The sequence below is a fragment of the Aquarana catesbeiana genome, linkage group LG09 (assembly GCF_042186555.1).
Source record: "Aquarana catesbeiana isolate 2022-GZ linkage group LG09, ASM4218655v1, whole genome shotgun sequence".
Classification (NCBI taxonomy): domain Eukaryota; kingdom Metazoa; phylum Chordata; class Amphibia; order Anura; family Ranidae; genus Aquarana; species Aquarana catesbeiana.
The window spans coordinates 31,938,177-31,953,208 of record NC_133332.1 but is presented as its reverse complement, the minus strand read 5'-3'; the positions used below and the strand labels follow the sequence as shown (position 1 = coordinate 31,953,208).

The following is a 15,032-nucleotide window of genomic DNA, read 5'->3' as shown; positions in this document are numbered from 1 at the left end:
ATAATTTCTCAACATTCCAGAAACGTGTGCAGCATCTTCATAACTATACCACACTGAACAGTAACAAGGTTTCACAGTGGATTTTAAGATTGAGTGGGTAAGGTGCTGTATGCATCCATTGACTTTTGAGTGGTTCTAGGTGTTAAAGTACGGCTGGAAAGACCTTGATGATTATCGGATAATGGGATTGATTTACTAAAACTAGAGAGTGCAAAATCTGTTGCAGCTCTGCACAGTAACCAATCAGCTTCCAGGTTTTACTGTCAAAGCTTAACTGAACAAGCTGAAGTTAGAAGCTGATTGGCTACCATGCATGACCTAATAACTGCCAAAACCAATGGCCACTACTCCATACTCATACTTTTAGACCTCTCTGCTGCCTTTGACACAGTTGACCACCTGCTCCTCCTCAGCAAATTACACTCCCTTGGCCTCAGTGATTCTGCATTATCCTGGTTCTACTCCTACCTATCTCAGCGCACTTTCAGTGTCACTTACAACTCCATCTCCTCCGCTCCCCTTCCTCTTTCTGTTGGGGTACCCCAAGGCTCCGTCCTTGGGCCTCTCCTTTTCTCACTCTATACCTCTTCCCTGGGCCAGTTGATAACCTCCCATGGCTTCCAATACCACCTCTATGCCGATGACACACAGATCTATCTCTCCACTCCTCAACTCATCCCCTCTATCTCCTCACAGATCTCAAACTTGCTGAATGACATATCAGTATGGATGTCACACCACTTCCTCAAACTTAATCTTTCTAAAACTGAGCTTGTTATATTTCCTCCTTCACGGTCCCCCTCCTGTGACTTCACCATTAATATCAACAACACAACCATTGGTCCCTCCACACATGCCAGGGTCCTGGGTGTAATCCTTGACTCTGACCTCTCCTTCAGCCCCCATATCCAATCACTGGCTAAATCCTGCCGCCTTAACCTCCGCAACATCTCCAGAATTCGACCCTTCCTGACTAATGATACCACACAGCAACTTATTCACTCCTTGATTATTTCCCGCCTTGACTATTGCAACTCTGTCCTTAATGGCCTACCCTTAAGCAGGCTACCCCCCCCTTCAGTCTATTATGAATGCTGCTGCTAGACTAACACACCTCACTAATCGATCCGTGACTGCTGCTCCTCTCTGCCAATCCCTTCACTGGCTTCCCCTACCCCACCGTGTAAAATTCAAAATGCTAACCATAACATACAAGGCCATTCACAACATCGCCCCCATCTACATCACCAACCTAATCTGCAGATATCGCCCAAATCGCCCCCTCCGCTCCTCCCAGGACCTCCTGCTCTCTAGCTCCCTTATTACCTCCTCCCATGCTCGCCTTCAGGACTTCTCCAGAGCCTCTCCCATCCTCTGGAATTCCCTGCCCCAGTATGTCCGATCAGACCCTACCCTGTCCACCTTTAGGAGATCTCTGAAAACTCATTTATTCAGGGAAGCCTATCCCACACCCACATAACTGTCCCTGAGCCACCCCCATCAAATCATTCTTTGCAGCTGTTACCTTTTGTACCACCACCCCCTCCCTTTAGAATGTAAGCTCTACGAGCAGGGCCCTCCTGTACCTTTTGTATTGTATTGTAATTGTGTTGTCCCCCTTATACATTGTAAAGCGATGCATAAACTGTTGGCGCTATATAAATCTTGTATAATAATAATAATAATAGCTGCACCAAATATTAGTAAATCAAACCCAATGTCTCACCTATCAGCACTGATAGCTCCGGTGTGTAGCTTTTATAGTCCTAGAAAGGATTATACAAGTAGGCAGCTATGGACAACCCAAAGTAAAATAAAACAGTCAGAATTTGAATCGGTCAATAATTTTTGGACCGTCCAGAATTCGAATTGTTTCGAAAATGTGGAATTTGTTAGAAAACAAATAAACAAAACTAAATTAAACCAAACTAAACTAAACAAATTCCAAAACTAAGGCTAATCACACAACTCATGGGAACAGTACTAAGGAACAAGCCCACAGCCCTTCTCCCTCTCTTGACTCTGCTACCCAAGGCCCAGTACACCAATTTCCTATTTGTTCTCCTAAACTCAGCAAGATCATGAAGTGAAAGAGTACTAAACTCCCCTCTATAGGCCTGTGGATCTAGTAGTTAGTGATATCAACCATAAGACCATAAGATCTTACTACCTCACTGAAACGTAGGCAAGAAAAATTTCACTTCACTTGTTTCCTACAGAAATGATTTCCGCTTCACACAGAGATATGAAGAACACATTGCGATCCAATCTGAGAATATTAATGGGACTTGGTCAGATATCCACAAGGATTCCTGACCTACTTATTGACAGTCTGGCCTTGGGGAGGAGGAGGGTGAAAGGGGTGCTTACCCTTAGTCCATTTTTCTCTTCCAGGTTAGTTGTCCCCTCTCTCCCCCTAGCTCCTTTCCTTCACTACCCTTTTTTTTCCATGTCACCCCAGGTTCACTTGTTTCTCTTTCCTTACCATCCATTCCATACTTACCCCCCTCTTTTATGTTCTGTTGGCTAACATAAAAAATCATCCATAATGACAATACTAAGAAGCCACATGCAAACATCATGGCCAGATAGAAGATACTCTGCTATGTTTTATCTAATTTCTATCATACATAGAAATTATCCATTTCTGAATGTGCCTTTCTCTTAATGTATTTGAACGTATTTGTATTTGTACCTTATCCTGTCAAAGTTGAAATGCAAAATTACAAATTATAAAAATATTCTATGCAAATACTGCCTTTCTGAAAGTTGTTGTGTTCGTGGTTCTTGGTACATCCACTCCACCAATCCCTAACCCCTCTTGTCCCACACATGATAGAGCTAATGCCTGGTGAAAAGCACTAAAAGCACTAGAAAAGTGTAAAGCACTGAATTGTGGTCAAAAGAGAGCACTGCACAAGTGTATTCTATGCTTGCACTGGGGTTTTTTTAAAGGGGTACTTCCTCTGCCTGAGTCCTGAAAGAGGCAGAACCGTTATGGTGTCCGCTATACAGTGTTACTTTTATCTTGGCTAGCTTAGACACAATACAGGTTTGCTTTAAAACCATAAAATAGGGGTCCCCAATTATAATTCTTCTGATATCTATTAAGTGTTTAACTACTTCTATATATAAAGTAGTTTCAGTATTATGATATATGCTAGAAGACTCCTTTAAAGAGCCAGGCAACATGTGGTTTCATTGATAGCAATAGAAAGAGCTACAAAAGATGTGAGTTTTAATTTCCTAACCCTTTGGCTTACATGCTTCTTAAGCTGTCGGCTTAATGTTGTAAAACACAGTCATTTCTGGTAAATTGAGTTCCATGATATAGAAAATTTGGACACTAATTTAATTAATTGTTTATGTGGGTCTTGAGTATTTTACTTGTATACTGACAACAGACTGTTAGAAGGCCATAAATCATATGGTTATATGGGTTGGAGCTCAGCATCCATGGGGCACTTTGCATGAGCTTTGCTAACATGCTTGTTGAACTAATAACTAAAAAAAAGGAGGCCAATAAAGCTATACCAGTTCCCTATGTCTGTGTACTGAAGAAATAGTTGATTCAATTACCACTTAAAGTTTATGGCAAGCTAAAATTCTTTCATTCGTTTTGGGTGGAGTGGAAAAGAATTAGAACTCTTATTTGGTTTATTTTACTGCTATCTGGGTCTCCATTAAAATTATTTACTCTCACATCCTGCTTTGTTGACAAGGTGTCAACAAACAGGAAGTGAGAGAAAATCTGCAACAAGGACAGAAATAAAAATCTGATGGGGGTTCTAACGTTCCTCAGCATGGGTGCCATTCAGAGATCACTTTGCATTTTCCAAATGAATGCAAAGTGATCTCTGATTGGACAAATGGAGAGGCAAGGCAATAATGTCAAAGTCTCCACCTTATCCAATCAGAGAATGCTTTGCATTAATTAAGAAAATGCAAAACATTAATTGAAAGTTGCCCATACCCAGCAGCCAACCTCTTGTGTTCATATCTCAACAGGGCAGCTGATCAGCACAGGACCTGGAAGCAAATGGCGATCACTGGATTAGTGGTGCCTGCTACAGTGATTTCCAGGTTCCACATCAGGGGTCAGCGACCTTTTTCCAATTAGGGGCCAGATTCAATGTATGTGAATGCATGGAGGGCCGCATTCTCCTGCTAATAAATGAAGATAATAATCTGGACCCCTTTACATTACACAGCCCCGCACCTCTGGACCCCTTTACATTACACAGCCCCCCTGCATATTACACAGCCCCCCTGCACATCAAACAGCCCCCCCTGTATATTACACAGCCTCCCCACCCACGTTATACTTTAAAAGCGTACACAATTGTGGAATAGACAGGTTACCTGTTTAGAGTTATAGAGGAGGTCTTGTGTTACCCTGTTTTCCCGAAAATAAGACCTAGCGTGATTGTCAGTGATGGCTGCAATATAAGCCCTACCCCCCAAATAAGCCCTACCCTGTTTCCCCGAAAATAAGCCTTACCCTGAAAATAAGACCTACAAGGACTTTAACTAGGGCTTATTTGGGGGGTAGGGCTTATATTGCAGCCACCACCGTCAATCAAGCTAGGTCTTATTTTGGGGGAAACAGGGTAGAATTCTTGCTTTCGCTCTAACAATCGTGGTGATACCTCACATGTGTGGTTTGAACACTGTTTACATTTGCGGTCGCAACTTACATATGCATTTGCTTCTGCACGAGAGCACGGAGGGATGGGGCGCTTTAACATTTTCTTTATTTTATTTTTTTTATTTTTACACTGTCCCTTTAAGAAAAAAAATTCTGATCACTTTATTGCTGTCAGAAAGGAATGTAAACATCCCTGGTGACAGTAATAGGCAGTAACAGGTACTCTTTATGGAGGGATCTGAGGTCTATAAGACCCCAAATCCCTCATTTGCATTTAAAAGCATTCAAAACACCAAGGTTGGCTGTTTAAAATGCTGTCATTTTTGTTAAGATTGGCGCCTTTAAGTCTTCTGTAAACATGACATCGCTTCTGGGTTAACAGATCCGAGACCCGATCAAAGCCAATTCCGGCTTCATTCGGGTCTCCGGCCAGCTGGTGGGACAGGAGAACCCGGGCGAGCCACGGAAGGCGGCGGGAGGGGGGGGCTAGCTGCATCGGTTGTTATCCCAAGAAAGCCGACCAGAGTTAAAATGTCCATGGGCCGGGTGCATGTGAATTCATCATGTGCACTGACAGGCCGGACATTTACCAGCGGCGGGCCGGGTGTGGCCTGCGGGCCGTAGGTTGCAAAGCGCCTGTTCTAGATGGTTCCCACAGGTATGGTATTAGCATATACTGTATACATTGTACCAAGCTGGAGCACTGTAACTATGTAGAAATATCCATACCTGGAATTATTCTTTAAAGGGAAACCTGCCCAGTAGGGAGAGAGATGGCAAAAAAAATCCATTCAGAATAAAGGAAAATGCTTTGGATGGAGTCGGGCTTTAATATACAAAAACAATATTAGACGATTTATAAAAAGAGGAGCAAAAGCAACTGGAATTGAGCTATTGTCCAGTTCAACTGACTGTTCTCGTTTTTCAAACGAAGCACATACTCTGGTTGCCCTGAGTAAATTAGCTCCATGTTTTTTAAAGAACGTTTAAAGCGGAACTTTACTCTCTCAATCAACATTGACTATTTTTATTCCTTAGGCTGCTAGCATTAGCAAATGGATAGGAAAGTACATCATATTTACTTTTTTATCTTGTAATTTACATTTCTTTAGTTACTTCCTGGTTTCCAGGCCTGTCAAATGAATGCATACATCCCAGGAGTCTTTAGGAGGGTAGGAGAGGCTTTCTCAGCTAAGCACAACCTCCTGCCTGCATGCCTGAGCTAAGGGCAGATGTAATTCAGAAAGTAAATGCTACATGAATCATCTGCCCTTACTTAAGATGGCCACGGGCAGAAATGCTAGAGGGTGCTTTTCAAAGTGATTTCTCAGCAAAATAAAGCATGGAGCCATGGATGAATGTGGGAGTTTTCTTTGAATATTAAAAAGGAATTAAATAGCATATTTGGTTTGTGGTGCTCAGATGCAGTGTAGTTTTGCTTTTAACTTCTATAAAACAATGCAATAGGGTCATAATAATCAATGGGTAATCAAGTGGAACAAAAAAAAACAGTGAGCAGGTAACGAGCAGGCAGCTTTTTATGCATGCGCAGCTCAACGTGCATTCCCAGCAAGCTTTGGCTGTGCCAGAATGACTGACTCTTATGCCCATGTGCGGGATGATGTCTTACCCCACTGGCCAATCAAGAGACCAAAAAAACAGCATTCGGATAGAAGATGACAGCAGCCAGCAAGGAGCGTATCTGCACTTCGCTCGAAAGTAGAGATGAATATTCTGGGGGTTTAGTTAAACTTTTTAAAGTGGAGTTCCACTCATTTTTCTGTTTATTAAAAGTCAGCAGCTACAAAAAGTGTAGCTGCTGACTTTTAATAAACAGCCACTCACCTGTCCCACGATCCAGCTGTGCACGCACCCCAGCAGTTTTCAGTCCATGTCCTCCCTCAGCGGCGCTGGCATCTTCACTATGGGCACCAGGCTGTGACAGCTTGTGGCTTCACAGCCAGGTGGCCACTGTGCACGCGTGAGCGGCGCTGCTCTCTGTGACAGGTCCTGAAGTCTTCTGGGACCTGTCATGTGTCCCAGAAGACTTCGGGAAGGCGACCAGAATAGAAGTGGGAGTGGGTACCTGTCAAAATCGGGTACCCACTCCCCCCCTCCTCCCCAAAAGCTGTTTCATAAACAAGAGCAGAGGAGGAGGACCCTAAAGCGGAACTTCCACTTTTGGGCGGAGCTCCGCTTTAGGATCAAAGATGATATAAAGTGAACTAAAATAAGAACTTAGGCCTCCAAGAGTAACCAATCCGATTCTCTAGTGAGACACTGGTTATTTTTGGCACTATGAACAGTTTTTCCTTCAGTCACTTGTAATCATAAAGCCTTTTATGAGCTGACTCAAATGTGGACTTTGACATCACCAGGACACATAAAATATTCAGTGAATGTATTGCTAGAAGATGGTCCGAGCATAATCTGGTCAGGCCGAATCGCCAAAAATAGTAACATGTAGACATCTTTTCACAATTAGACGGTTTTTAGGTGTTTTTAATAAGTGTGACCCAAACATTGTTTGACTTCTACCAATGAATATTGTCTAAACACAACATTTTATGAAGCATTTCACTTACCACAGCACCGGGCAAGCCTCTCAGTCCTTCAGGACCTTGTTTTCCTGCAGTTCCCTGAGGTCCAACAGCTCCTGTCTTTCCTTGAGGTCCCAAAGCTCCACCCTCTCCCTGAAATTAATCATTGCATAAAGAGAAAACAATTTTATTTCAGAGGTTAGCAAACGCCTTTAATAATTAACACATTTTGAAAAAATCTTTGATTACAACTTTCGGATCTAAAAAAATATGAGAATGGTACCTTAGCACCTTTTTCTCCTCCACGTCCCTCAGGGCCAGGTGGGCCAGCAGGACCCTGAAAGATGAGAAAAGTGTGAGACCCAACAAAACCAGGAAAGCAAGATGATCAGAGAAAAAGTAAAGATAGGTTAAAAAAAAGTGGTTATCTTGTATTTATCTTTAATTTTGTTAGGTGGATTCATGTATAAAATCCAGAAGATAAAAAAAATGACAAAGGTCGTTGATCAGAGGAAGACTACCACCAGGACAAATGGTTCAGAAAATATAAGGATATGATAAATATATACTTACTCTCTTGCCAAGGGGTCCTGGAGGTCCATTTTCACCAGTTGGACCAGGAGATCCCTGTTAAAGAGATTAGGAGAACATCCTTATGAAGAAAACATAACTCATGAACACCTATATGAAGGATTGCATAGACTGATGTCAAATGGATATGTCTTATTAAATGTTTAATATAAAATATGCTTTAATTGTCTGTAATTTTAACTGTGGAGTATGCACAAGCTCTGTGCATCCAATATATTCTTGGTTCATTATCATATGTAAAGAGTTTAATCAATTATTGTACAGTGTATACCTTATTATATAACTGTATTTTTGTTCATTATTTTATGGTTTCTCTTTTTTAAATAGTACCTAATGCATTGTTTTCTTTTCCTAATAACTCAATATTTCCTTGGTCACTTACCGCCTCTCCTTGTTCTCCATCTTCTCCTCTTTCACCCTTTGCACCATCTTGTCCCTGTGAAGAAAAAATGCAAATGACTGAACTTTGAAGATGTTAAAGGACATAATAACTGCTTATGAAAAAGTAACACAACTCTGAACAATGGCCCATAGGTTAGGCATGGCCTGTTGTAGACTTCTTTGTTAGGCAGAGGCTTCCTTTAACACTATTGATCCAGGAAATTGCACCAGGACCAAGGGAATCAAGAGGTGTGAGGAAAGTCCTCTCATCAACCCGGTCTCAACCAGGAACGAGACAATAACTCACATCTTCTGAGTTGGGCAGTGGTCTATCAACAGTGGGTCACCCCAAAGAATGTGTGACAAATAAAATGGGTTGTGAAAGCAACACGTGAAGGCAACTAATCAAAAACAGTGATATAAACATTTAAATAATGTTTGTTAAAGATAATGTGTACCTTATCAGGTATGTCCAATTTGTAAAAAAATGTATGCAGGTTGTGAGGTGTGCCATCTTAACTAAAGTAGTGTTGACAATAGTATAAGTTGTATATTAGGGTGCTTTTCTGAATACCACTATTGGCACTACTTTAGTGTTGGTGTTATATAAATGCAGTTTGTCATATTTGTCAACATATTAGTGCAGTTAATTGAGGTTTATTTAAGAAATCACAGATAAGTCATCTACATTGCTTAAAAATCAACACTGAATTCATTTGATAGACAATGTGAATTTATTGCCTCCATACTTACTCTAGGTCCCATCTCTCCAGGGGGTCCAGGATCTCCAGGGAAGCCTACAGGACCCTAAATAATGACAGAAATAGTTAAACGTAATTTGAGGTCATCTCAAGATCTAAATTCATTTGAATACAATATCCTTATTAAACACAGCTGAATAAATATAACCAAATGTATGCTATAGCCTGATTGTCAAATGCACAACTGAACACAACTCCACCCTTGAGGGCTTCAAAACTCATGACTGTCCCACAAAAAACATTATAATAATACAGTTGGGGTATTTAAATGAAATTTTGATTTATGTCCATTGTTTATTTAAAGCACCGTTGCATTGTTTTTAGTTAACATTATGTATTTACCAGGGTCATACAGTGGGACGTTAAAGTGGGCAATATGAGTAAAGTAGGATCTTTTTTTCAGTTTTGATAGAGTAAGAGAGGGTTATAACCCCTGTCAGTTGTTTCACCATTTCTGTCCCATTGGGAAGACTTCCCTTCACTTCCTGTTCCATAGCGAAACAGGAAGTGAGAGTAAATCCCTACAAGTTAAGGGAAATAACTGAGCCCCCAGGTCACCATAACTAGTGTCCTCATTGGAAGATTTTCCCTCATTTACTGATCTGAGAACAACCCAAAACTTGGGATTTTCTTTTACTTTCATTTTTGATAATAACTGTAAAAAGGGACAAATAGGGAGGGTAAATCTCCCTAACAGGGACAGAGGCAGCAATAAAAACAGGTGTTCTAATCCATCTACATTCTGTCTAAAGCTAAGAAAAAAAAAAGTTTTCTCTTTAGTTAAACTTAAATATCTTACATAACTGTATAGAAAAACTAGACAAGAGTCAATGAAACTTGCCAAAGGTGTCTGCAGAGGTCATCCAAACTGCTTAGCCTAAGCTAAAAGATCACTCTAATAAAGAGAAAAAAGAAAAAGTAAAAAGTATTTGGACACCATTCTGCTCTGGGCACACCTGAATGTTGACACCCTTTTCTACAAGCTCCACCTCTTGGATCAAGTGATTTTTTTAGTAAAGGCCTTTGTTAGAATGCTCTATTACATGATGTATGGGGGTATGCTATATATGCAGAAATACTTATCAACCATAAACACCACTCAAGAGAATGGTCTCATGCTTCTTGAACTATGAAGAGACTTCTGGTTCCTCTAAACAGCCTCTGCACTCCCTTCACCTACAGTTCTCTAGCTGAATTCAGCCAAGATTATCCAGAGGTAGACAGACAAGGGAAACCAAATAAGGGAAAGTTTTTTGACAGTTTGTAACGCTTGAGGTTTGGAGAACCTCCCTCTTATCGTGCTACCCTGAGCTAAAATTATTCATCGTAAATATAGTCCTGATGGACTATCAGGTAATCTATACAGGGATATGGAAATTTAGATTTAATTATTTTCTATATTGATCAGCTAAATCATATATTGCTGCATTTGTCTCAACCATGTAATAATAGTATAATGGTTAAACATTCATCCTACTGGAAGGCCTGCTGTAGCCCACTGATTGTTTAAATTCTTTCAATTACTGAATCTATTTCTAAGATGTGGAGGTGACTTCTATATACTAACTGGATTTCCTTTAGGTCCATCGTCACCAACAGGTCCTTTTCCACCTGGGGGTCCAGGGTCACCAGATTGGCCAGACTCTCCCTTTTCACCTCTGTCTCCACGTGGTCCCTAAAGGGCAAGAACCAAAAAAAAATTTCAAAGAAGACATTAGTATAACCTATAATTCATGACACCATGTGGTGCTAAGCAATGGATGATAACAATGACAAGGATGATGACAGTACAATAGATAAAAACTCACCTTAGGTCCAGGTTCTCCTTGGATACCAGGAACACCTGTTTCACCAGGTTCACCCTAAATTTAAAAACAGACGGTTACTGTACCTTATATTTATGTATCCTATGCATAAAGAAAAAATTCACTTTCATGCTTCCTTTGATTAAATTCAGGTTATCATTGTCACTTTTTAATTAGCTCCCCCTCACTACTTATTCTGAAGGCATCAAAGTAACCCACCATGCTTGATATGGCATTTGTAAAATTATATGATGCAAAAATCTACTAACATTTTTGCTACCATAGCTGACCACCGGTCAGGAAACACCTGGTTTTGGAATTTTCTATAAAGCCATGTTTGGGAGACTTCTGTTTGAGATCTAACTTGTATGTGCTGGAAAAGGAAACTTGAGGATCACCTAGTGTTTCTTTTGCAAATGCACATGTGCCTGTTTGTTTATGTTTGCATTTCATAAATATAATGTAATATCCATATAATTATGCTAACAATTCAATGGGAACCACTGAAATGTGGAAATGTGGACCTTACCTTTTCTCCTTGAGGTCCCAAGTTTCCAATTCCACCAGGAGGACCTTGTGGACCCTGTAGAAGACAATAGAACATTGTTATGATACAACAGAATAAAGAAAAGTGAGGAAACAAAGAAGATGAACTGAAAGACGTTTAATATCAAGCTCAGTAAACATTTCTTTATTGACATATAGCAAGATTTACCAACTATCAGTAATTTTGAAACAAACATGAAACTCAATTTAAAGTAGTGCGATGATACTAAACGTCATATCAGGTTGGTGCATATGCTGTTTTCAGGATGCCATATTTATAAATTCTTGTTTTCTTTTTTTACATTCAGCCATAGACATCAGAGGATAGTCAGACATGCAAGCATGGCCTGATCATCCAAAGATGTTTATTGGATAGCTGGAGGTATAAACATGTGTGCTAGGAGTCACTTGAGTGTTTACACATAGGGCTATGGAAAGTGCAGAGGAAAGCATATGCAGAGACCTCTGGTAACGGCCAATCATGGGGAAAAACAACAGAGATTCCCAACATGTCTACTTGCTGTTGTCTCTTTTCCTAGAATGCTTGGTCAGTGAAATCTGCAGGTGCCATTGTACATGAGATCATTAGCCAATCCAACCAATATTAAATTCAGTAATCATAGTTTTATGCCTATGGAAACCTGCAGAATATTTGGATCATGTGGATAAGGGAAGGATCAGAAAACTAATTTGCAAGAAACAAACACTTACATCAGCTCCTGATGGGCCAGCAGGTCCACGTGGTCCAGGTGGTCCGGGAGGGCCCTAAGTTGAGAAAGAAGAAATTATTTAAGAATTTTGTCTGCACATGAAAAAGCAGAATAAATGATATTGCATAGTAGACGTATACACTCACCATAGGTCCAACATCTCCAGTCTCTCCCTTCTCTCCAGATGGTCCTGGTAATCCCTGCAATACAGGGGAATATGTTTATCAAATATATATAAGACAACATATGTAACTGTATAAATTAGTTGTGTAGCATAAACCTTTTCCATGTATTCATTTTGATGCATTATGAAGCTAGCTGACATTTGAGTAAACACTATGATATTTTAAAGTGAAGCTACCTGTTAATTAATATGTATTGATTTTTTATTATATTTATTCTACAGCAAACTTGTCAGCATGTTTAAAAGCAGCCATATTTAATTATGTGCTAAACTTAACAAAATAAATATGGGTGTTTCATAAAAATGAGTTGTACCTACATGCTATGCTTTCTATTGAGAAAGCGCATCAGTGTGTATATGCTTGAAGGCCCCTCTCTGCTAGCCAAATGAGGTACAAATGTAACTTTTATTGTTATTACCAAAGTTATAATACAAATATTAACTCAAACTGATAATAATAAAATCCACAAATCCACCACCAAACCTAAAATGACAATGTTGTCACGCAACACCACCATGATTGCGGGTCACTCACATCTTCAAAGCCCATGAGTGATAAGGGTGAGACACATCAATGTAGTCGACCCAGAGGTCCAACCCCCTTCCTTTGATGCTGCACTCTTCTGTGTGTATATGGGGACCACCAATGGGAATGGTGATGAGCCACAACAAGAAGCCACAGACTGATTGGCCCATTACATAGTTGCCCAGGGGACCCAGTGTAATAAGAAACATGCTGGGAGTTTGCTTGGGGTGGTCAGATGGATCAGTAGCTCTGCCTCATAGCTGTGACCAAGCCCCAGTGTGTGGGGAGAAACATGTCAGAGGGCGTGGCTGTAGTAGCACTGGCTGAGGCCACACTCATTCACATATCCATGCACTGGGTCGGTGAGCGGTGTTCCTTCCTTTCTCTGTCTGGCTCATAGCTGTTCATGTATTCCAGCGTTGTTCACCATATGTCATGGACATTCAGATGGCTATCATCTATCCATAGGCATTGATACTGCATATTTGCCTCCTAGTGGCTCTAAATGAGAAGGTGTCATACATATATACAGTATATATATCCATAAAGATGTGTAGCCATTGCAGTCACCAAGATATACAGTATTTCTATATGGTGAACTTTGGTGCATAGTCTCTGCAAAATATACCCTTTCTAAGACTTTTAGAGAACTCCTATCTCTACAAATGTATATAGTCATCTAGGCTGGGACATATGACCTTATAGGAGTACAAATAATTTGAGACAGCTGGATGAATTGACCACTTTGAATTATCTGGATTATTAGGGAGCAAACATTTTAACAGCTAGATAATCTAGCTGTATAATAATACAGCTATAATAAAAAAAATAATTTAACAGCTAGAGATGTGAGTTAGAATGATCCAGATTGACAGTGACATTGTTTGATAATATTGTCATTTGAAGTTTAGTGGTAGTTTGTAGGTGTTATCAATTTTGTGAATTTTTGTATTATATCTTTGGTAGCAACAGTAATATATAAACCTTTATATCGCATTTATACAGCCCATAAGTAATCATCTATTTATCTATGCCCTTGTGGTATATATTTTGTATATGCTTTTGGGGTACAGGCCAATGTCCTTTAATCTGGATGAGCCAGTCGCACCTAATTAAAGAGGACCTTCAGTAATTTTTTCAACTTTCTTCTGCCCTTGTTGTTTTAACTTTGGATAGTAAAACTTTTTATTCTGCCAGTAAATACCTTATACAGCCCACTTCCTGTTTTTTGTCTGGTAAAAAGCCTAGGCTTATGATATCATCCACAGCTCTCTCACTCTCCTGAGAGTTTGCTAGGAAGGGATGGGGGCTGAGTCATAAGAGGGCCAATGAGAGCTGCAGAGCTGGAGGTGTGCCTCTGTGTGTCTGTAAAAATCCAGGAAGTGAACAGGCAGCAGTTTTAGCTGCCCACAGTTAAAATGGCTGCCGTCAGACTTAATGGAGGGAGATTTCTGCAGCATATATGGCAAGCACAGAATCACAGTATATATAAAATAATATGCAAAGTGGTCGGAGGGAAGCTTCAGAATGGCAAAGATGTTTTTATTACAAATTATGTGAGCAAACTGCAGTTCCTTTTTAAAGGTGGACTCCTATCTTTTTTTTTAATTGTCATAACCTTCTCAGCTAGCACTCTTAAGTGGGTTGAAGGCAACTGGCCTAATAAACATTGTGAGTTTTGAGAACATACAGGCAATGGCTTACCACCTACTTTTTAGAGATGCAATACTTTGATACAATATGTCTTGGTAACAAGTATAAAGGGATACAGTTTTCCTAATTATACAATATAGAAGACACTGGAGTCTAACTGTTTTGTTAAAATATAACTAAGGTTTAACAGTCTATACCAGCGGTCCCCAAACTGAGGTCTGGGAGCCAGATGTGGCTCTTAGCTTGCCTATATCTGGCATTTGTGGCACCATTCTATCCACCTACTCCATTATTCTTTCCACTGACACCAATGATGGGGCACTATTCCTCCCACTGATACCAATTGTAAGACACTATTCCTCCCACTGATAGGAATGATGGGGCACTATTCCTTATGACAATACCAACAATAGAGCACTATTCCTCCCACTGATACCAATGATGGGGTAGTATTCCTCTCACTGAAACCAATGATGGAGCACTATGCCTCCCACTGATATCAATGATGGGGCACTATTCCTCCCACTGATACCAATGATGGGGCACTATTCCTCCCACTGACACCAACAACAGGGCACTATTCCTTGCACTGATACCAATGATGGGGCACTATTCCCCCCATTAGACCAAAGATGAATCATTTTTTACCACCACTGGCCACAGTCCGTCCTTCCTAAGGTCTTAAGG

General features: G+C 40.3%; 1 protein-coding gene across 5 annotated transcripts in view; it reads right to left on the bottom strand.

The window, feature by feature from the left end:
* The window catches only part of COL11A2 (collagen type XI alpha 2 chain), a 192,864-nt gene that overhangs the window by 21,263 nt on the left and 156,569 nt on the right, over window positions 1-15,032 (bottom strand). For all 5 annotated transcript variants that reach the window (XM_073598238.1, XM_073598234.1, XM_073598235.1 and 2 more), the window contains 10 exons: window positions 12,129-12,182; window positions 11,984-12,037; window positions 11,256-11,309; window positions 10,730-10,783; window positions 10,489-10,596; window positions 8,914-8,967; window positions 8,162-8,215; window positions 7,762-7,815; window positions 7,472-7,525; window positions 7,234-7,341 (listed from right to left, as the gene is read on the bottom strand). In XM_073598238.1, the coding sequence (XP_073454339.1) occupies window positions 7,234-7,341; window positions 7,472-7,525; window positions 7,762-7,815; window positions 8,162-8,215; window positions 8,914-8,967; window positions 10,489-10,596; window positions 10,730-10,783; window positions 11,256-11,309; window positions 11,984-12,037; window positions 12,129-12,182 (648 nt within the window). The remainder of the gene's footprint in view (window positions 1-7,233; window positions 7,342-7,471; window positions 7,526-7,761; window positions 7,816-8,161; window positions 8,216-8,913; window positions 8,968-10,488; window positions 10,597-10,729; window positions 10,784-11,255; window positions 11,310-11,983; window positions 12,038-12,128; window positions 12,183-15,032) is intronic.